Consider the following 22,377-nt stretch of genomic DNA (forward strand, 5'->3'; position numbering starts at 1 on the left):
GAGTGAGTGTGGAATTGTTGGGTTAGTCACATTTAAAGTCTTGGAGTCAAGCCTCTGGAACAGTTGCTGTGGGGATCTTCTCTGTCAGATTAAAGTGAGACTCCTCAATTTTGTTTTGCATAACTACCTGGATTTTAATGACTTACTGTGTAGGGATGTGATTTGAGAGCAGGAGAAGTCTGTAACATCTGAGGTAATGCCTTCCTGTCAGTCTTGGGCAGGAGACTTTTGAAACCTTTGAATTCTTCTGGTGTTGGGTGTCAGGTCTTTTAATCAGATCTCTAATTAACTACTGCAGCAGCAACTTTATTAGTAAATGAGGCAAAAGCACTGTGCATACTGCCCTCTTTGGTAATAATTTGAGACTTTAATTTTCTGATAGATAACAAATGTTCAACCACTTTGAGTCTTAAAGCTAAAATTAATTTCTCTCCACACCTTCATGGTAAGAGGAATTTAAAATGTGATGGTTAAAAGTACATACTAACAGGAGGGGAAGAGCTAGAACACTAGTTCTAGAAGCCTTAACTTGGTTGATAAAACTTGCAGTGGCTCACTTGTGTTGAACCAGTGCTCTGTAACTCATGGCTGGAGCACAGCTGGGTGAAGGCTGAGCTCTCACTGCTGTCTGTGCTCTCAGTTTGCAGTTTGACCCGGCACCGCGCAGAGGTGAACCGCATGTTACTCGTCGCACCCCAGACTACTTCCTGTAAAGAGATTTTAGACCTGTACAGTATTGCCATGAACCATATGTTGACCTAAAGAAAATGGGAAGAGCAACAGTAACTCCAAAGTGTCAGAAAATATTTAACATTCAAACTTTGTTTTCACATGGACCAAAAGCCGTGCCATATTCAATACAAAGCCTCTTGTCATCAACAACTGTGACCACTTTAGAATGAACCAGTTCATTGCATGCTGAAGCAACATTGTTGGTCAAGAAACCAGTTTCTGGCATAGCGCTATTTGTAGTTACTTTTGCTTTCTCTGAGAGACTGCAAATAATAAGATGTAGACATTAACACCTCGTGAATACATTTAACTTTCCATTTAGCTATAGCTTTATTCAGCATGACTGTAGATAAGGGTAGCAGCAAACAATCATTGAAGCTTAAAGAACATTTTTAAAATAAGTACCAAGGCCTCATATTTGTTCTGAAACTGTTTGTTTGTTTTATTTTCAGGGAATACTGTTTAATTTAATTGTATTGATTTTTTTTTTTTTGTCTGCACTCAGTTCCCTTTTCCACTCTGCCCTACCATATTGTCCCTTGTAATTGTCCAAGGATAGTGAATTACTTTGAACAGAACTGTTTTTTTCTGTAAAACAATGTTACTGCAGGACAGAGCTGCAGTGTTTTTCATAATAAACTTGTGAACTAAGTATGGAAAAATGTCAAAATTCTAATTGCATCTCAGGTCAACTGTGGTTTAATAAACTAACATGTAACTGGATGGGTTTTATAAACTTGCATAGAAATTTCCACCGTATAAATAACTAAAACTGAGGTGATTTGGAGTGTGCTGGAAAACTCTGACCTTCTGAATCCTGTCCCAGGAAGGTGCCTGGGTCTGTGTCTCACTTGCTGGTTACTCACATGTTGCTCTTTCCCTCTTGGTGCTCTACTGAAATACTCAGAAATGGAAGAATATAAGTTCACTTAACTGATTGCGTTGTGGCTTTATTTCAAGTGTAAATCTAAGTTTGAGTCATTTACAATGTAGGTGCTAATACTTAAAACCATTTTTCTGAAAAACTAAGAATAAAACCAGTTTTGTAAATATTAAAGGAAACAACTTGAAGTTTAGTGCTACGTGTATTTGCCCAGGCTTCCATTCTGAAAAACAGTGGTATGTGGTTTATGTTAACTTCTGTTTAAGTATTTCCTTTCTACTAACTTCTTCAAAATTTGAACCCAAATTTGATTATTTGGTTCAAAGCAGAAATTCAAATGTTATGCCTTCTTAAGGTTTGTGTGTGAAACTTCTTGGGTACATCTAAATGATGTATCTGGCTGTTCACTTAGTAGAAGGTCTCTTAGTATTCATATTGTTTGAGACTAAGTTTCTTGGGCACAATGTAGATTCTGTAATAACATGGAGGCTTGTTTTTTAAACTGCTTGTTTCTAAGGGAACACACAGAAGTTTTGCAAATGTCCAACTCACCTGGAGGTCTAGTCCTACACACGATTTTCTGAAAAGCTGGAGGACCACTTAATTCTTTAACTTGCAAAGAAGATGCTGCATTTCATCAAGCATTACTTAATTCTCTTTCAAAAAGGCTCAAGTTGTTGCTTTTCCTTCAGCAAAATTTGAGCTTTGTCCTGTAGGTTGGGTTCCAAGTGGCTCCTGGAGACCTCAGTGCTGTAGTTTGATCTCTTACAGGAAGAAGTGCATGCTAAAAATAAGTGCATCTGCAGTGACTTTTTTTAGTATATTGGGAGCTTTTGCTTTGATCACTATTAAAAAAATCCTTTGCTGAGAGTAGTTCACGTTCCATTCCTGTCGCTTGTCTTTCTCTGTGTTTGTGTAGATGAGACTTTGTGCTTTCATTGACACCATTCCTTCAAGAGGAATGACTTTGCCCTATTTTCTGCTTTCCTTGTTGCTTTAATTGGTGTGACTCATCTGCTCTGGCAGGGAGCAGTCCTTTCCTTGCTTCAGTTTCTGTACACAAATCCAAATGGTTAGTAAAGTCCATGGACAATGTTGGAGTCACTCCAGTTTTTGTGCTTTCCTCTATAATTATGTTGTGATGGTCTGTGTGAAGATTCCAGTGCAAAAACCACATTGTGAAGAAAAAATAAGTTGCTGTGATGGAGCACTAACCAGCTGAACTCATGTTTAGAAGATGCAAGAGAAGAAACAAAGATACAGATAACTGGGGTTTGATTTATTGGTAGCTGATTGGTACCTGCAGAAAACTTCCTTCAGCCTGTGACCATGGTGGCTGCAGAGAAATGAGCAGGTTTTGGAGATCACTGGTAATTCCTTCCATCTCCACAATGCCTGCCATGCAATACAAACTGGAGGCACAGCTGGAGCTCCTGTGTTGTGGTGGGTCAGTGTTGAAGTGGGAATGTCACATCTAAGAACTAGGTGTGGAGGGGAGGTGGGGAGGGCTGACATTGGGGTTTGGTTATCAGAAGGCAGTTGGGAATGAAATTATACTTTTCCATGAGCTGTTCTTTCTCTTCCTTTCTTCTCTCTTGAGCTTGAATAGAGCCAGGAGACTATTGATGGACAAAGGAGGAGGGTTTTAAGCTTTCCAGATTTCATTTTGCATAAGTCATTGGCCATATATCAAAGTGAGCACCCTAAACTGCTGCAGGCCTGTCCTGAACTATAAGGGCCCATTAAATCAAAAACAAGAGACAAAAGATGTATTATATACATACAGAGGTGTGTAGATTTACCAGATTTTCTTCCCCCTTCACCCTCTTTCTACACCTTCCTTCTGCCTCATTCCACCCTGTGCTTTGTTCCTCTACTTCTGGCCCCCCTTCACAGATCCCTGGAGTTTGGGGCTGGCTGCTGCCCCCGTCCCTGCTCCATTGCTGCCCAAGCTGCTGCTGCAGGTGGATGTTTGTCCAAGGTAACCAATGTGTGTGACTCTCACCTGGGGCTCGTTCTGGATTGTTTCACCTGCTGATGCTGCTGTACACACTCAGTATCTCTGACCTGAGTGCTTGGGCAGTGTTACCTCGTTTAGGTGTTCTGATCATACCCTGGCAGGATCCTGGATGTGTGGGAGAGTGCAGAGAGAGCGTTACCTCCTTCCCCAGGTGTCTGGTAACAGAACAAATTCTGCTCTGGGAAAAAGGTGGTGAGGGGACATCCTGCCAATGGAAGCTGTGACATTTCACCTGCCTCTGTCTTGGTCCAGTTCCTGTCAAAAACTCCTCTAGTGACAAAAAACTGCTGAGAGGTGCCAATACCTACCAATCCATGTTCCATGGGATTTATTTTGATTTTTATGGTAGTAAACTGAAGCACCGAGTCCTTTTTAGAAACTAATTGTGTCTAAGGACCTTGGGACAAGTCTCTGCTCTGACAATTTAAAAATTTATCCTGACTCTTAAAGGATTTCCTCCCGTACAAGACAAAACCATCTGCTATGATAGTGCTGGGTTTATTTTGGGCCTTTTTTCATAGTTCAATAAGCACATTCTTTTCCTTAGCAATACTGGAGTGCAGTTTCTGCTCTTGGAGGAGCTGTGACCTTGAGAGGGGGCTGAAGAATAAGTACTCATTCAAGAAAAACGGTGGTAAGATGCAAGTGTGATCACAATTTTGAATTTCAAATTAAATGCTTCTCCAAATTCAGTGAGTTGAAGGTGTGCCTCCACTCTGATTACCTCCTTATGCACCTGTTCCACACTCATTTATTGCTTTAATTGCTGCTTGTTTTGTCTGGATGCAGAACACTCTTGGAAACTCTTAATGTATTTTAAGGGTTGCCATGTAGGTTAGAGCAAATTTTGCCTGAGAAATGGCTTTTTACGCGTTCTGTTTTTTGGCAACAATACTCATGGTTTGTACGAGCTTGGATTTTTGGAGCGAAATGTCTGCAAGCAGTGATTTTTGAAGCCTTGTAGAAGGCATTGGGTGCCTTCTGTGTGCTACGGCAGTCATGACACAGAGTATTGGTGTTCTGCAAGTTCTTCTGGGAGAAGGTTGGAAACAGGTAAAGTGTTACCTGAAAATCAGAACTCAACTGCGTAGAAATCTTTCAGTACCCATGAACACACCAACAAAGCCCTGCAGAGTCAGCAGTTCATGAGTCAGCCTTCTGTGGTTTTACAAAAAGTTATTTTGGTGCTCTAATTCATTTGGCTTTACTCCTTTTGGATAGGAATAAAGGCAGGCTGCTTTCTTGAGCAAAGGACCAGAGTGCTTTGGCATATGGACAGGGAAAAAAGGCTGAAACAACACTTTTGGTTTTAAACTAAGCAGTGCTGCAAGTTTTAGCCCTTTAAAACCTGTGCTGGAGCTTAAAAGCTTTACTCTTTAAGATGAGTTGAACTACTGATCTCTTAATTACTCTCTGGTGAACAGAACTTTGGGTTGGAGACTAAAATGATTGCTGCTGGTATAAATAATGTATAAAACATTAGTTGCTAATAGTACCTGGGACTGCTAATTGGAGGAGCAGCATGATCAGGGTGAGCATCCTCCATGAGAACTTGGCAGGAAAGTGATTTTGAGGAGAACACTCCATTTTGCATCTACTCATACCATTGCACAAGGTTGTATAAATTAAACTAAATCTTTGCTTTTGGTTGTCTTGACTTCTGTATACATCTTCCTCAGTAGATTCCCCCACATACATCTGGGTTTTTTGAGGTTAGGTTATTTTGGTTTGTCTTTGTTGCTTTAGTTAGTTTGTTTTTTAATTTCAATAAATCTATAAGCTGTTTTATGCATTTAAAACCAAAAGTGCTGAACTGTAAAAGAGGAGTGTCCTGTTTACATTGATAATTGCATGATTGATTGGGCTGAAAGGCTTTAGCCTGGCTCCCAACTGTCTTTATTTTTCAGGAGTTTGAGAAAACACCCCCTTACAGCCAGCCTAACCCTAAACCTTGCTGTGAAAAACTTTTATCGTGGCCATCAGTGCAGGAGTCAGCAATGATGGCTGCTCTATTCTGCTTCTTTATTCTTTATTTTATAAGGAGAATGGGGGGGGCAGGGGGGGGGAGCACATGGCTGGAGAAGCCCTGCCTGGGAGTATCCTATGGTGGGTGTTTCATTCCACGCTTGACCCACTTTTCAGGCAGCTCTGCTCCTTTTCCACGGCTGTGTTTGTCCTCGGGGAAGAGGAACACAGCCGGCTGCTGCTGGAGCAGGGACAATCCCAGAGGAGGGGGTGCCACAGCCTCCCGGGAGAGAGAAAGGCTGGTGATGGGTTCTGATTGTCTGGTCATGAGTTTATTCAGCTTTAGCTCAGCCATCTCGAAATGTTATTGGACTGTCCCTTTCTCCCCTGGAATCTCCTTTTGAAATGTTTAGAGTGCATTTAAAAATGCTGACTTCTGAAACACACTGTATTTATTCCCATGGACTTTGAAACCTCAAAGCAACTGCTCATTATCATCTGTGGCGTCAGAACCAGCCCAGAATCTGCTTTTTGGACTTTGAACGGCTCCAGCGTTGGAGACCAGTGCCAGGCAGCCCTGTAAAGCTAACCCAGTTCCCTTCCCCTTGTGTTTATATCAAGGATTTTTACAGTTTTATACGGTACTACTGAAGGTCGTTCTCAAGGCCACCCACAGAAAGTCTGCGCTTTCCATTTCCCCGGGAATGCCCGGGAGCGCATCTCTGCGGGGCTGAGCTCGCTGAGGCTCCCGTCCCTCGGAGCGAGCCCCGGCGCCACCGCGTGGCGCTGCCCCGGCACCGGCCGCCGTGACCCGCCCGGCCCGGGAGCCGCTCTGCCGTGGGCAAGGCTGATGTGACTCCCCCTAACGGGCTGCAGGTGGGTGACTCTTGTCATCCCATCGCAGGGGTCCATGCTGTTGTCTCCTATCACAAAAGTTCCAAACCTTCTTGGTGTTTCTCGTGGGCATCTCCTCAGAGCACTGACTCTTTCTTCTTCAAAAGCAGCCAACTGACTCCAGTTCCCTTAGGGCCACCCCACTCTTTTATAGCACTCTTCTTCTCATAGGTTACAGCTGTGGCCTGTTAAAGTCAGGCCTGTTCCTAATCTTTGATAATTGGCCCAGCTGCAATGCCTTAGGGGTGAGATTACTTTCTACACTCTTTATTTTCTTATATTCTATCCCCCTACAGGTGACCCTTGCCCTCGCCATACAGAGGATCCAGGCTTGGCTCCTCCACAGTGCTCCTGATGATTTCAGAGGATGCCAGGGCAGAACTGATACAAAAATCACTGTTTAAATATGGGGAGGTGGAGTGAGGGTGAGATTAGGAAATAGGTGCTGCAAATAGGTTTGAGGTAGGTATTTCTATTTTCAGTCTTCCTCCTCTTCATCTTCAGTTTTTTAAGCTATCTCGAATCCCCATTGTTATATAAGGGGAATGGGAGTGCTGTTAGAGGAAGGAATAGAAGCTGATAAAATCTCACTTGGGGTCTGCTTGACAGGATTTGGTTATTGGCTTTTGCCAGTCTATTGGTGTCTAGTCTGCTCCCAGAATCCCCACCTGCCATGCTGTGTCCAGCTCTGGGATCCCCAGCATCAGAAGGACGTGGAGCTGCTGGAACAAGACCAGAGGAGGCCATGGAGATGCTCTGAGGGCTGGAGCCCCTCTGCTCTGCAGCTGGGCTGGGAGAGCTGGGGGTGCTCACCTGGAGAAGAGAAAGCGCCAGAGAGACCTGAGAGGCCAGGTCTCAGTGCAGTGCCTAAAAGGGCTACAAAAGAACTGGAGGGGGCCTTGGGACAGGGGCCTGGAGTGACAGGACAAGGGGGAATGGCTTTAAACTGAGAGAGAGCAGGACTAGATTGCATGTTGGGAAGAAATTCTTGCCTATGAGTGTGGTGGGGCTCTGGCACAGGTTGCCCAGAGAAGCTGTGGCTGCCCCATCCCTGAAGTGCTCAAGGCCAGGCTGGATGGGACCTTGAGCAACCTGGTCTAGTCCACAGCAGAGGGTTGGAACTGGATGAGCTCTAAGGTCCCTGCTGACCCAAACCACTCAAGGTTCTCTGATTCTCTGAGCTGGACTCTCACCCAAGTGCTGGGCTCTGCCACCCACCATTTTGCATTGCTGGGGTACAACTTCTATGAAAAGTGACACTGTCTCAAGGATGCTGTTTTAATACAAATTTTGATGAAGTGGAAATGCAATAATTAGCTTTTTATATAATTAGCTTTTTCAGACTTGTACTGAGAACAAGAATTTTCCTCTTCTGCTGCTGCATTGTTCCAAGACTACTTTAAAAAACAGTGGCCCAGGCCTTTGAGCTCGGCAGTGTCCTTCTACCATCTCTCTCACATGAATAATTCTGATGTTTTCTGGTTTTACACTGAACCAGTCAGTTCAATTATTTTCAAACTTGATGTGGCTGCTTGTTTTAAAAAATGCTTTTCATCTTTTGTATTCCTGAAAAAAAGAGGATGATTTTTGCAGCAAGTCTCATTCTCCCCTACATGTAGATTAGGTTCTTTTTCAGACCCCATGGTCATACCTGGCTCTCTCCCTGGCTTGCTCTCCCTCAGAGAATTCAGGATGAGTTCTGTGAATTTTTCAAACTTGTTGATGGAGCAAAGCTGAGGTCTTTCAAGCCTGATTGTCATTAGACTTTGACAATGCCACATCACATTTGTATTGAAAAATAATCAGTGTGTTATCTCCATAATCTCTAACTCACCACCAGCAGCTAAAAAAAAAATCCCCTTTCTCTGTCAAAGTGAAATGTGAGGTGCTCTGAAGAGTGGGGGGCACATTAATTTTTGCCTGAAAGAAACATCCAAGAAGGGAACATGAGGCTGTGGAGCAGATGCAGTGTCCAGGAGGCTGCTCCTTCACGTTCAGCACGTTAAACTCTCTTCCCCTGCGGCTGCACGGCTGCTCAACTGGCTGTGCCTGCAGCCCAGGGATGCTGTGAATATGTAGGTCAGGGCGCTTCTGGATCTGATTAAGCGTTAAATCAAGCTCAGTTGCTCCAATCTTTTCAGGTATTTGCTTTGGTGTTAAGCTGCTCCCTTCCTCCTCCATGTTCTCAGTGGTCAAACGCCCTAAATTGTAATTTACCCGTGGCTGATACATGGTGTGATTGTCTGCACTCAGGGGAACAATGCTCAGCTTTAGGATTATTTGCAGTGCAATCATTACCTGTGTGCAGAACAATTGAAATTGGGCCACCCCCTTTTTGAAGCAATCTTGTTTTTGCCTCACAGCTTTAGCCAGGGATGGGTTTTGTGCCATTAACACTGAGTGACCCACAGGACCTGGGCTATCGCTGCTGCAGCAGCTGCTTTCCCCAGCAGATAACGGGAAGCAGCTGGAGTGGCTGGGCAGGTTGGTTGTATGATATGTAGGGCACAGTGGGAGGTGCTGGGTGTGATTATTGCATATCTGTCACTGCCATCTGTCTCTTTTTGGGGTGTGGGGTGTTTTTGCTGTTTTAACTTTCCCAAACTTCTAATTCAACAGTAGATTTCAAAGTTCACTGAAGATGGAAGTTCCTCCTTTGGAAAGCTGTGGGGAGATGTACCAAGTATAATCAGCAGTATAATTTTAAATTAAATTTATCCACAACTATAATTAAGCATAGAATTTAGCTTTCTGCCTCTTCCTAGATTCCATAAGATTTGTCTTGTGTTGAGAGCAAACCCCATCCCCCCTTTGCTGAGCCTGATTTGCAGTCTGTGAGCTTGTGCTTGCTGGTCATGAGCCAAATCAGAAACCTTGGTCTTTGGCAACACTGGGAAAGGGGATTTAGAATTTGTAGACAGGTTTTCCACTGGCCACCTTCTCTTATTGTCTGATTCTCTAAACCAAGAAATTTTAATATAAATAAAAATAATTTTAAGGAAATTTAGGAAAATAAAGGCAATGGTTTTTAGTGCACTGAATGTGGTTCTCAGCACTAGAGTATGAGATGGTGTGATTGAGGAAGAAAGAGGTAAATGTGATGCTGGTACAATCAAAAAGTCATGTTAGATGTAGTCTGGAGGATTCACACTCTACACATGAGATACATATAAATTAAAAATGGAAATTAGGTCCCATTCAATGGTGAGCAAAGAGCTTATGTGGTTATCAATACCAGGATCTCTGAGGAACTTCTGTTAGTGTCCAAGGCTGCTGCCAAGCATCACCTGGGTGCTCCCTCAGCTCTTAGGATGGGTTCCAGGGGGGCACACAGTAATCCAGGCTGGAAGGAACCACAGAGGTGACCTGGATGCGCCTGCAAAGTCAGATCAGGTTGCTCAGAGTTGTATCCAAGTCTGCTCTAACAAGCTGCTCAGCATCCTAAAGCCCCTGGAATAAACTTCCCAAGTCAGGCAGTCACCTCAACAGTTCTTTGGAATTTATAGAGAGGCCTGTTCTAAGTGATATGCTCTGTGGAACTCCCAGGCTACCAGCTGAGCTCTAGGAGGTCCTTTCTGACTGAGAATCTATTTGAGTCCTCCATCTCTCCAGAGAAACAGCCTCAAAGAACAAGGTATTTCATATTGAATATTTTCTAATTGTAGTCTCACTTGTTATGTGAGATAGACACTGGCACAGGTTGCCCAGAGAAGCTGTGGCAGCCCCACCCCTGAAGTGTCCAAGGCCAGGTTGGATGAGGCCCTGAGCAACCTGGGACAGTGGAAGGTGTCCCTGCCCATGGCAGGGTAGGTGGGACCAGATGAGCTTTAAGGTCTCTTCCAACCCTTAACATTCTATGATGCTGTGTCTACTCAGATGGAAGGGAAGGGAGCAAAGGAGGGAAGGGAGTAAGGAATACTTGACACTTCATTGGCTTGGCTACTGAACTGAGCAAAACAAGGTTCTCAACTAAGAAATTCTGAGTCCTGCAAAAATTCTTCATGTTAGAAGATAATTTCCAGTGGGTCTGGAAAATAAGGATTTGTTCCCTAATGTGTGGGGTGCACAGCCTGGGACTCTGTGGAACCCCAAGAGATGGGAAACCTGTGACTTAGCACAGAAATATTAAGGTTGGAAAACATCTCCAAGATTACCAAGTCCAACCCCTGATTGATCAGCACCTTGTGAACCAGAGCAGAGCACTCAGTGCTATGATCAGCTGTTTCTTGCACACCTCCATGGATGGTGACTCCACCATGCCAGTGCTTGACAACCCTTTCAAGGAAGAAATCCTTGCTGATGTCCAACCTGAACCTCCCCTGGTTCTGCCTGAGGCTGTAAATGATGCTGTCCTCTGTAGTGTGGTGCTTTTGCAGGTATCAGTGTGCTTACAGACACCCTGGCTGTGTCTGCATTGGAGTGATGTGAAAACATGCTTTTTGGTTCCTAAAACATTTTTATTTAGGACTGGAAGTGAAGAAAATTGTCAGAATCCTGCGTTGTCACTGTGTAAATACCTTGCCTATTTCAAAGCCATTTTGCCATGGAGAGCTGACACAAAGCAGGGCTCAGCATGGAGCGTGTGCTGTGACAGCTCATACCCTGCCCTTCCTCACAACGCAAACCCCTTCACATACCCTTTTTATTCCCCTGAAAACCCACTACCTGTCGCTTTCTAGCACACACTGGTGACCTGTCAGCTGTCACCTGTGCTGGGGCAGTGCTCAGGTGGGGCTGTGCTAACACAAATGCTTGGGCTGTGTTTGGGTGCCCAGCTCTCCTGGGCTGCCTTTGGGTCCCCAGTTCTGCTCTGCTCCTCGGCCCGGGGGCTCCTTGCAGAGCTGGTGTTCAGAGATGCTTTAAAGGGCTGAGCTAGAGCTCTCTGAAATTCCTGGCGGCACCTAGGGCAGGTGTTCTTTGAGCACCACTCAGAGCTAAATCCATTCCCGGCTCCATGAAAATTCCCACACCTATTTCCACTGGAGGAAGGCTGTGTGATGTTGGAACAATTTTAAACTAGCCGGTTCTTCAACGTTGTTTTTCGGCTAAAATGTCTTCCGCCTCTGGAGCAACACCTGGCGATGGAATTTCACCGTGTTTACCGGCGGGAAGCTTCCACAGATATTGGCAGCATCACCCTGCCTTTCTCCCCGTGAAGGAAAACCAGCACCGTGGGCGCTCTGGGGCGAGCCCGGGTTACTCTGAATGATCGATTTCCCCACACGACCGGTCAGCCGGGCCGCTGGAGGGCACCGAGCCGGCCCCGGTACTCTCCGCTGTGGCGGAAGCCCCGCGGCGCCCTCCCGGGCGGCCCGGACCCGCCGGGCCCGCTCCCCTCAACCCGCTGCAAGGGGCCTTGGCCTCCCTCTATTGTGCGGCTCCTGGCGCGGCTCCGTCGCTGCCTGAAAAACGCTCCACCGGCTGCTCCTTCCCCTCCGACTCGTTTCGGCTCCGCTCCCCTCTCCGCACCTGGCGGAAGGCGGCGCGAGTACCGGATTTCGCCGTTTGGGAGCCGCGGTGCGGTGTTTTGCTCAGGCGTTCGCGGCGGGCAGCCCGGGCGTTGCGAGGCGGCGGGAGGCGGGTCCTTCCCCCTCCCCCGCTCGGTATAAGAGCGCCGCCGCAGTCGGGCCCGAGCGCCGCCACCGCCTCCTCACGGTCCGTCAGCGGAGCCGCCGCCTCACGGTGAGGCCCGAGCGGGCCGGGGGGGCGGGGCGGGCGCGGGGGCAGCGGTAGGAACTGTGTGGGCGCGGCGGGCCCGGCGGGCCCGGCCTGCCGCGGACGGAGGGTCGGCAGGCCGTGGGGTGATGGTGGGGGCCGGGGCGGGCGGAAAGATGAGCGCTCCTGGGCCGTGTAGGAATGGAGCGCCCGGGGTTCGCTGGGCCCGGGCCGTGCGGGAATGGAGCTCCCGCGGGGGCGGCGTGGGCAGCGCTGCCCGCGGGGGTGGCGAGCGAAGCCTCCGAGCAGACCGAGCCTCCCCCCGCGGCTCCCGGGCCTCCCCCTCCCCGCTCCCCCTGCCCCCCGTGACCGCAGCGGCCGCGCCTCAGGTGTGAGTTCGTTACCTGGCTCCTGGTTACCGGCGCTGACGCGGGAGCGAGGGGGGAGCAGCGGGCATCCATCCGGAATGGCGCTGGGAGGCGCAGCTGTAGGTGGCTGAGCTCGGCGTTTCAGGCTTAGACAAATAAATTACTGCTGTAATTCAGGTTTGGCCTGAGCTCGGCTCCCAGCCTGTTGTGCTGTTGTCAAATAAAGCTTTTAGGACTGGTTTGCTTAGTCACCCAGTGGTGCTGCTGCCCAGGGACTGTCACCTGCCGGAGCCGTACTGCAGCTTGTTAAAAATTAGTTCTGTTTTTTTCTTGTTCTCTAGGAAATCGAGTTCAGTGGTGTTAAAAAAATTTTTTTTTCGATGAAATTCTGATGTGTTGCCAATGATAAGGCAGTAGTTTAACTTCATTCTGCTTGTTTCAGACCCTCAGCAATAACTGAAGGTGTTGTTATAGGCAGGTTTGGGTGATTGGAGGGGAATATCCTTGCTGGGGCTCCCCTGGCTAAGTCAGCATCCCGGCCTGGCTCTGCTGTGCAGCATTATGTAAGCTCAGGCTCGGGGAGGCTGGCGATGGAGCTGGGTTTGTTCTGGAGTGCTCCCAGGCAGTCACTGCAAGAACAGATGCATTAAATTTAAAATGTGTGCCTACAGCACTTTTCCCAAACATCATTCAAACTGCTAACACAGAGCTGTGCTGTAGCCCAGATTCTGTGTGTGTGTGTGTGTATACATATGTATATTTATATATATGCACACACTTGTACCTTTGGAATAGTCATGACTGTATTCCTCCAGAGCACCCATCTTAATTAGAAGTAGCACTGTCATATAGGGTTACACTGCTGTGTAAACATTAACTGGCTGCTCACTGCCAAATGGAAATTAAAGCAATGAGGACTCGGGGCTGGTGTGAGCTGCTTAATAACGTGTGTTGGCCCAGCCTGCCGTGGCCTGGGTTTGCACGGGGCTGTCAGGCTCAGCCACACTACACCGATGAGCTTTCAGAAAGAGGTAATGCAAGTTTGCTTCAAGTGCTCCAGTTAATTAACTGTTGCTAGCTCAGGTACTACTGTGAGGAGCTAGTGTGTGAAGCTGGTAAGTTTGGTGGGGGAAGAACGTAGGCAGTTTAATTGGAATTGAAATTCTTTGTTCCCAGAGCTGTTCACAGTAGTTGCAGGCTGTGCAAATACATGCTTCAGTGATCTTGAAGCAGGTAACTCGAGGACCAAAAAAGAAAGGAAACTGTTGCAATGGTTTGCTGCTAACAAATATTTTGTGTGGTAAAGGAACTTACAACACATCCTACTAGCTGGTTGAGAACAAATTTATGAATTTTCTGTGGCCAGACAGTTGTGTTTATAGTGTTCTTTGGTTGTTTCAAGTGCACTGATACCCACAGTCTGCATGTGTAGCTTCAGCCAGAAGTTGTAATCTCCTGGCTGCTGTGTCATGTGCTTCACTTCTGGGTTTCAGTTGTTACATATCTGGAATGGTGCTTTTTTGTAGAATTTGATTGTGTTTTTGCTAATGACATCTTTCAAGCCTGCTGCCTCTTTATCGTAGATCTTACTACAGTTTGTTTCAGGAACTTTGTTAAAATGCATGGTTGTCTCAGATGCTAACAAAGTACTGATCTTGCTTCCTGCTTTGCAAGGGCAGTAGTGAGTGCTGAAGGCCTTCCTTGTAGGAGTTTATTGCTTTTTAATCTCTTCAGAAAACCAAACACTTTTCTGGAGGAAAGCCTTTGATCTTGAGTAACCTGGTCTGTTTAACTGTGTTTGGAGCAAGGGAGGCTGGACTAGACCCTCTAGAGGAATTCCTTCCAACCTCATTGTTATGATTCTGTTCCAGAGGCTATCATTTGAAAACTGCTTTTGAGATCTGACATTGTTTGAGCAGTTGAAGTGAGTAGCAGTTGTTTGCATTTGGAGGCAAGTGGTGTTTTGGAAGTGTTGAAGTTTTTTTCAAGAGAAAGATAGCTGTAGTGTTATACTGGGAAAAAAAAGCACTATTGACTAATCTGTGTATTTTATGCTTTCAAGTTAAAAAAAGAAAGCTCATGAGTTTGTGTTAGACTTCAGTCAATCCTTGTTTCTTCAACATGAGGATTAATGAATTTAGGGCTGTTGATTCAAGGAGTGAATAATCTGAGTGCACCTTAAGTGGCATTAGGCTATCTGCTGTTGGGAGGAAACAATTTCAGTAAAGATGCATGTCTTTGAGTCAGCTGAACATGTAACATCTGAATATTGTGTGGAAATAACTGTCCTTCTCTTGTAGATGCCTTCAATTAAACTGCAGAGCTCAGATGGAGAAATCTTTGAAGTTGATGTGGAAATTGCAAAACAGTCTGTGACTATAAAGACCATGCTGGAAGGTAAGAGTGTGAGACCCTGAGGAAGCCTCTTGGACAGGAATTGGGACAAGCTGGTGCTGTGCTGAAAAAGGATTCCCAGGTCTGTGGAGCAGCTTCTGTCTCCTGCCTGAACAGCTGTAACTCCTGCTGTTGTAGCTGAAACTGTTCAGGGTGGATGTGCTCTTGTAAAAAGCCCTGGTTAAGAGCACTTGCAGGGAGATCAGTAAAATACAAGCAGCCCACTGCTTTGCCTACAGTCTACTTCAGTTTTGTGAGAGTTAAGCAAACAGAACATTAATAATATTTAAAACTTCAGTTTATTTAATCACACAAACCAGTCTTAGAACGTAAATATCACTTGTATGGAGTGGGAGATAATAAATCAATGCAATAAAGAGCTGAAGTTAAACCTGTATTGTGAGCTTGTGAATGCTGTTAAATTATTTGGGATAAATACTTAGGGCTGATCTCCTGCTGCCATAAATTTGAAACAAAAGAACTCGTGGCGGGGGAGGGGAAATCTGCCAGATGGCTGGGATACAGAGCAAACTGTCTAATCCCTCCCGTGCAGATCCTCATTGTTTACTGGTGGCTTTTTCTAGTTTTTGGATGTATTCATGAATTAGCTTAGGAACAGTTATTTCTGTACATGTAGTTAGTATTATGCTCCTGCATGTAAATGTTTGGTTGTGACACCTTATGAGAACAGTAAAAATAAGGTTGAATGTCAGGCATTGAATGCTTCCATTCTGTTAATAAGATGCTGTTGAACAAGGCTGGCAACACAAACAGGAAATGGAATGCATTAGGGTGCACAATTCTCAGTTTTCTCCTGCAGAAGTTGTGCCAGTGTTGGTGTTTAGTGACCCTCAGCTGTAGATAGAGGGAAGTTATTCATGGGAAGTGTGTAAGCTGGGCACCATAAACTTGCCTCTTTCTAACCTGGGAGAGAACCAGTCTGCTAGCACAGGTGAAATGCATTTTCAGTGCAGGTGGCTGAGCATCAGGTGATGTTTTGTGTGTTGGGTGCTGCAGCTGAGAGAGGAGGAGCTCAAAGTTTGGGTTGTACTGAGCATCGTTGGACCACCATTGAAATACTAATTTTCTGCTAACAGATAAAATTGCTGGTTAAGAGGTGATGGTGACAAGTCAACCAGAGTTGACTGAAGTTGAGATATTGCTTGAATTATTTCAGTATCTTTTAATGGTAGTGTTTCAGTTGCGAATCTGTGGAGTCATTTCAAACAAAAAAGCAATGTTAATTAGCATCCCCCTGATAACAACAGTAGCAGACTTGTCTAAATACAGAAGTGCATGATTTTTATCACGTACAAATTTGAGGCGTGATGATGGTCGTATGTTCTTGAAAATTAGGTTCCTTGGTGATGTAGAATTGGCTCATCCGTGCATGTAATGAGTGAAGGTCTGCATTGTTAGTCAATTACATAACTAATTCCAAGATGTCTTTGACAGCTAGGGTGTCATCCAACTGTTAGCATTTGGGTAATAAAAAAAGCACATTCTTTAGTCAAAGATGGCTAATGTGGTATTTGTTCTGTGTATCAAGTTGAAACTTTAATTATCTTTTTCTCCTTATTTTTACATTGATTCCTTGATCATACCAAGGAGATAAATCCAAATCTCTCTGGAGTGTGCTGACAAGCTTTTAAAACAAGGAGTGTTGGAAACATGCTTTATAAATGCTATTTTTGATGGAAGGATTTGTGCTGCTGTCTTACATGTGAACTTCTTCAGCTGGTACAGGATCAATATGAGTGATTCAGAGCCTAAGAGCAGCACTTCTGTGGCTACAGTATTTCCTGCTCATGCAGAGGACAAGATGCTGTGTCTATTTACCACAGAGATTTGAGTTCTTATTTCATCATTAATGGAATGGGAGCCCTTAGTTAGAACTTGTGGGTTGAAACTGTGTAAGTGGTAAAAATTCACAAATGTTGGTCAGGTTGTTCAGCATCTGAGTTCATATTCAGAACACTGAGTTAACAGGTGACAGCTTAGCTGATTGTTTGTAGATAGTGTCATTTGATGAGGCAGCCTTATCAACCACTTAACCTCAGCTTGGTACAACCTAGGATGTATAATGCAGCCATAGCTCCACACAGCCTTCCAAAAGCTCCTTACCTCACAGTCCTTTAGAGGTCCTTTGTTACCAATCTTCAGCCTCAGTGTTGTCAAAATACCAATTGCTCAGTAATCTTTCCATTTTTAGATTTGGGAATGGATGATGAAGGTGATGATGACCCAGTCCCTCTTCCAAATGTTAATGCAGCCATCTTAAAAAAGGTAAGATGATGAAAGCTGTTGTGCTCCATGGCAGTAAAGAAATGTAAAGTTCATCTTGGAGTTGGGTATTATGAACTACTGGTTAGAAAATATTTTTCATGTGCTATAAGCTTAACCAAATCAAGGTGCATGAACAGGGGTGTGTGGGCTGAGGCTGGCAGGTGGGTGATGGCAGAGTGTGTACAGGGGTGACCTGGAACAGCAGCTGTAAGCCAGACAGGCTTCCTAAGGAAGTGGTGCTGGGCATCTCTGCACACTGGCATTTCATGGTGTTAAAGCTCTGCTTTTAATTGGATTCTGTGAACTGAGGTGGCTGTTCATGAGATGCAAATGTTTGGAGACAGGATTAATGGACAGGCAGTGGTGAGAGTGGCAGTCACTGTCTCTGGGTGGCAGTGACAGTGCTTAAGAGACACTGTGTGCCCTTGGTGGTATTAAATTCATTACAGACCATGGTCATTGGGTTAAGGGAGAAAAGTGTAGTTGTGTGGTGTCCAAGATTCTTTATGCTTTCAGATAGAAAGAGTAGTGCCAAAGTAAGCACCAAACTACTGTGCCCATTTTGGGGTAAACATAGGGTTAGGAATTGTTTCCCAGTGAACAGACACATAAATAACTTAAATTTGTGAAGTCTCTTGGGTTGGTGAAATGGAACAGGATTTTGCTTGCAGTAGATCCCTGCTTCTTTTTTATGTCTGGGTCATGAGATTGCATGTTCCCAAACTAAAAAAAAAAAAAAAAACAACAACAAAACAAACCCCAAACCAACACTAATGGCAAACTTGCTGTCTGAACTTTGTACTGGGGTGAGTGTGACCTGCTGGTAGCTGTTACCACTCTGCTCTCTTCCCCTGTGCAGTGTCTGCTTAATACAAAGTATGTTTCTGCAAACAGATTAAATGCAGCAAAATGAGGTTTAGGTTTTCTTTGTACAGCCCCTGTATGTTAGCCCAGGGACTAATAACTTCATAGCACCAGCTGCTGGCTTTTAAGATTAAGTAATTAACATGCTACTAAATCAGTTGGGATTTCTGAAAGCTGTTGTATTCTGGGATTGGGGATCTATTGTTCTAATTTATTCCAAAATGAAGTTAAGTTATAGTTGGGGTTTCATGGAAGAATCACTTGGATAAAACTTTAATATCAAAACCATAATTAGGTGATTCAGTGGTGCACCCATCACAAGGATGATCCACCTCCTCCTGAGGATGATGAGAACAAAGAAAAGAGAACAGATGACATCCCTGTGTGGGATCAAGAGTTTCTGAAAGTAGACCAAGGAACACTTTTTGAACTTATCCTGGTGAGTGTCCTCAAGAAGGGCAAAGCCTGTGCCTGTGAAGCTATGCTATGCACCTGAGAAATAAATCCTTTATGCTGCTTGAGTTACTTCTTCATTGGAAAGGGGGGATGTGGGGAGGGCAGGTGGCTCTGGTGAGTATTGGCTGAAATTGGTGAGGATGTTGGAATGCTTGTTAGCCTAATGCTCATATACTATACTTGCTCATCAGTCAAAATACTTCACTAAATAGCACTGTCTTTTATTCTTGTTGCTCTCAAGTCCAAGTTGAGGGCTTATTGCTAGTTACAGAGTTCTGGAGATCTGCATAAAAATGAAAATCTGACTTTGACTGTTAAATTTGTACTGTGTATGGACTGTGAGCCAGCATTACCTGCCTTGGCTAGTTAGCAATACTGCAACACTGAAGATCTTGGATGTTTGCAGACTTCTGAAAGCTGTTTGTAAAAGGTGGAGCAGGAGGAGTGTTTTCCTGGTACAAATGACTACCTTCTATTTGGCAAGCAAGTTTTAGGTACTGTCCTGAAGGTTTTAGCTAGAAGCTTCTCAAAGTGGGGATCATCTGTTTGCATACAGTATCCTAAAATTTCAGTGTAAACTTATCTTCTGTAGTGCATCTACAGACACAGAATTTTGATATGTAGGCTTTAAATCTGAAAACTCTTTCACAGGCTGCAAACTATTTGGACATCAAAGGTTTGCTGGATGTCACATGCAAGACAGTGGCAAACATGATCAAGGGTAAAACTCCAGAAGAAATTCGCAAGACATTCAATATTAAGAATGACTTCACTGAAGAGGAAGAAGCACAGGTACTTGGTCTGGGTTTAATTACAATTTAGATGGCTGTTTGTGCTGAATTACTGTGTGATGCTTCATAACTCAATTTGTGATGCAGCAGACTTGTTCCCAATCAATGTAAACTAATGCATCAACTCCTCATAATTGGGGAGCTACTAGCAGGAGACTTTTTGCTGTCTACCATGCTTGCAGCCCATTACCTGAAAAGGTCAAAACAAAATGTATTGATTTTTCTAACTCCAGCATGTTTAATAAGAAAGCAGGTAGGATTGTTGTTTGTGGCAGTCTTAGTTCATTGGTTTGGGACAGTCATGGGAATGCTGAAGATGTATTGCTGCACGTGGCTGGAGAGGTAAGTTTGGGTTCTCTAAGTAACAAACTCACTGGTCTTTAAACTTGACCAACAAACCAACTGCAAAATGGCAGAGCTGGGGAGAAAGCAGAACATGATACCTGGTTTCAGTGTGGGACAATGAGTTGTAGGTTTTTGAGGGTATTTTTCAATGCTGTGTCATAAACAGCTTAGACTTCAGATATTCCATTTGCTTTGTTTGGTCAGAAAATTTCAGATTTGATCAAACCTAGGCATGAAAAACCTGGCTTGCACTGATAAACAGGCCAGCTTGGAAGACAGATTTTATAATTGCAAAATCTGTGTGAAAAACATAAAGCTGCTCCAAGTTTGTCTCTGTGCAGTAAATAATACTGAATGCTTGTGGGTATTTACAGCCAAAGGCTTAGAATTTCACTGCCACACACTGACAGTTAAACTGCTCTTGCAGGTACGTAAAGAGAACCAGTGGTGTGAAGAGAAATGAAGTTTTGTGCCTGACACTCGAACACTGTAAGGATTGTTCCAAATACTAGTTGCACTGCCCTGTTCATAATTGTTAATATTAGACAAATGCAGCAGCAAATGAAGTTGTGTTAGCAGGATGTTGTTCCCTTTGCACGTGTAGTGTTTTTTTGAGTATACAGATCTAGATCTCTGAGTTTTTACTAGTGTAATTGGATGTCTTTTTACTTTGCAATGAATAAAACTGAACTAAGTGTGGATTCTGTATGGGAAGTAGCACTTAAGGTTGTCATTTTCATTACACTTTTAAACTGTTGAAGTCCAGATATAGTGCTAAGGATTGACTCTGTTGTAAATAAAAACATCTATAACTTCTTCCTCAAGAAGAGCAGAACACATGTATTTACAGGGTATTGATAACTTCAGAAAGAAAAACAAACTAGAATGTGTCTTGGGGAGCTAGATAATATAAAAAAGTTACTGGATTTCTTACAAAAGCATTGTGGAAAAAGTTAAGTGTTACTTAAAGCTATATAATTTTCAAGATGGTTCTTGTCCTGCATTTAAAAAAAATTAAATATTTGACCACTTTCTTGTCCTTTTAGTCTTGCCTTATAGACTAGTGAAAATGTGGTTTAGAACTAAACAAGCTCCTGACAGTTAAATTTGAATACTTCAGCCATGTCTTGAAGACCTGCCTCTAGGTGATAGCAAATAAAGTGTGTTGCTTTATGCACAGGATGGGTGTGTTTTTATACATATTACTGTTTAAAGTGGAATCCAGATTTGACCAAAAATGACTGACATTACCAAAGTTAATATTATTGACCTGTGCATGCCGTTAGTGGCTGGTTTTTAGGCAGTTTTAAAGACCCTTGTGATGTAGCTCTTGGAAACATGGTTTCATGTGTCCACAGGAAATCTTTTGCCTCTGTATGTGATACTTCAGCTTGTAGAGACTTAATTATTGCATACAAAGCTAATGCAATATCAAGCTTAATTTCTTTGGACAAAGCCACTTGCAACTAGTTGAACAGTAACTGGTTTTCTGATTTTTTTTTTTTTTTACAGTTCCCTTATAGGGAGTAGGGGATGGTTGTGTGGTAGATCTTTGAGGTGTGCTCTTAGCTTGTATTGCATTCCATTCTCTGTATAAACCTTAGAGTAGAATGAACCTTAATAAACATACTTATCTCACTTGAAATATTGGTGTTTCACTTCTGAATTAATAAAGGGCTTTTAAACTTTTGTTTGCAAATGGTTCTAGTTATTTGGAAGTAGACAGTTTTACTGTCACTTATCACTGAGTGTAGAAATAATAGCATTGAGGCAGTGGTTAATTGAAATAAAACAGATGTAAAGTTTTTAAGGGACTAATGCAGGGTCAGCCACAGTGGGCAACTTTGAGATGAAGTTGGGTGATGGTTAAATATCCAGAGAAATACTTTTGATGGCTTACCAGGATTGCCTACATTTTGGATGTAACCATTATGAAAGCATTCAGAATTTGCTCTAAAGCAGCATTCAGACCCATGCCTTGGGTAGAACTGCTCCTCACTTCTGGTTTCTCAGGAGGTTGTGGGGCCTGCTTTTGTGTTGCTGTGCATTATATTGGGTGTATTAGACATTGTTAGTGGGCATAAAATACTGCACTGCTGCACTTGGACATGCTGAAGCCTTTCCAGCAGCCTGTATTGCAAACAATGCACCTCAGTTTAAAAGTGCTACTAGAGGAAAATGTGATGTCCTTTCTATGGCTATGTTTGTAGTTAACATTCAGAAGCCTGGTGTAATTGTGTTTGGTGGCAGCAGCCTGTGTAAATTCCTTTGGGTGCTTGTCACGAGCCCAGTGTCAATGTTTGTCAGCCTTGCAGGATGCCTCATGCTGCTTCAGGGTGAGGGAGGGACAAAGACACAGTTTGTCTTCCTCATTGCACTGCTCCAGCTGTGCTGTGCCTGCATAACCACACCTGGGATTAAACTTGGTAGTTGTGAGAGCAGCTGGCCCAAATCTGAGCTGTGCTGGGCAGATGTGCAGTGCTGGAGCCCCAGGTTGTGACACTTGGCTGTTGGCACTGAGGTACCTGTGGAGGTGTAGGGAGGGCTGCTCTGGGTGCTCAAGGCATTGTGTGGCTCTGTCAGATCTGTAATACTCTCACTAGTCTTGGTAGTTAGGATTGCATAAAACTCACGTTCTCTAATTGAAATTCCCCTGCAGTACTGACTCAGACTTCAGCCAGATTCAAATTCTGTAGCTGCCTGGCAGGGATGTCAGCAGGAAAA

General features: G+C 44.2%; 2 protein-coding genes and 1 long non-coding RNA gene across 3 annotated transcripts in view; 2 read left to right on the forward strand and 1 right to left on the reverse strand.

The window, feature by feature from the left end:
* Positions 1–1,384, forward strand: part of PPP2CA (protein phosphatase 2 catalytic subunit alpha) — a 15,034-nt gene extending 13,650 nt beyond the window's left edge. The window contains exon 7 of the mRNA XM_054642669.2: positions 641–1,384. Within this exon, the coding sequence (XP_054498644.1) occupies positions 641–713 (73 nt within the window). The 3' untranslated portion in view covers positions 714–1,384. The remainder of the gene's footprint in view (positions 1–640) is intronic.
* Positions 1,345–13,063, reverse strand: LOC143695273 (uncharacterized). Its single transcript, XR_013184375.1, has 2 exons — positions 12,554–13,063; positions 1,345–9,870 (listed from the first exon to the last, which is right to left on the reverse strand). It is a non-coding gene; the product is annotated as an uncharacterized LOC143695273 (long non-coding RNA).
* On the forward strand, positions 12,022–21,342 carry SKP1 (S-phase kinase associated protein 1). Its single transcript, XM_054643279.2, has 6 exons — positions 12,022–12,176; positions 14,818–14,914; positions 17,124–17,197; positions 18,357–18,500; positions 19,169–19,309; positions 20,081–21,342. Exons 2-6 carry the CDS (start codon positions 14,818–14,820, stop codon positions 20,114–20,116), a joined length of 492 nt encoding a protein of 163 aa, XP_054499254.1. The 5' UTR covers positions 12,022–12,176; the 3' UTR covers positions 20,117–21,342.
* Positions 21,343–22,377: the final 1,035 nt, after the last annotated feature.

Source organism: Agelaius phoeniceus, chromosome 15, assembly GCF_051311805.1.
Source record: "Agelaius phoeniceus isolate bAgePho1 chromosome 15, bAgePho1.hap1, whole genome shotgun sequence".
NCBI lineage: Eukaryota > Metazoa > Chordata > Aves > Passeriformes > Icteridae > Agelaius > Agelaius phoeniceus.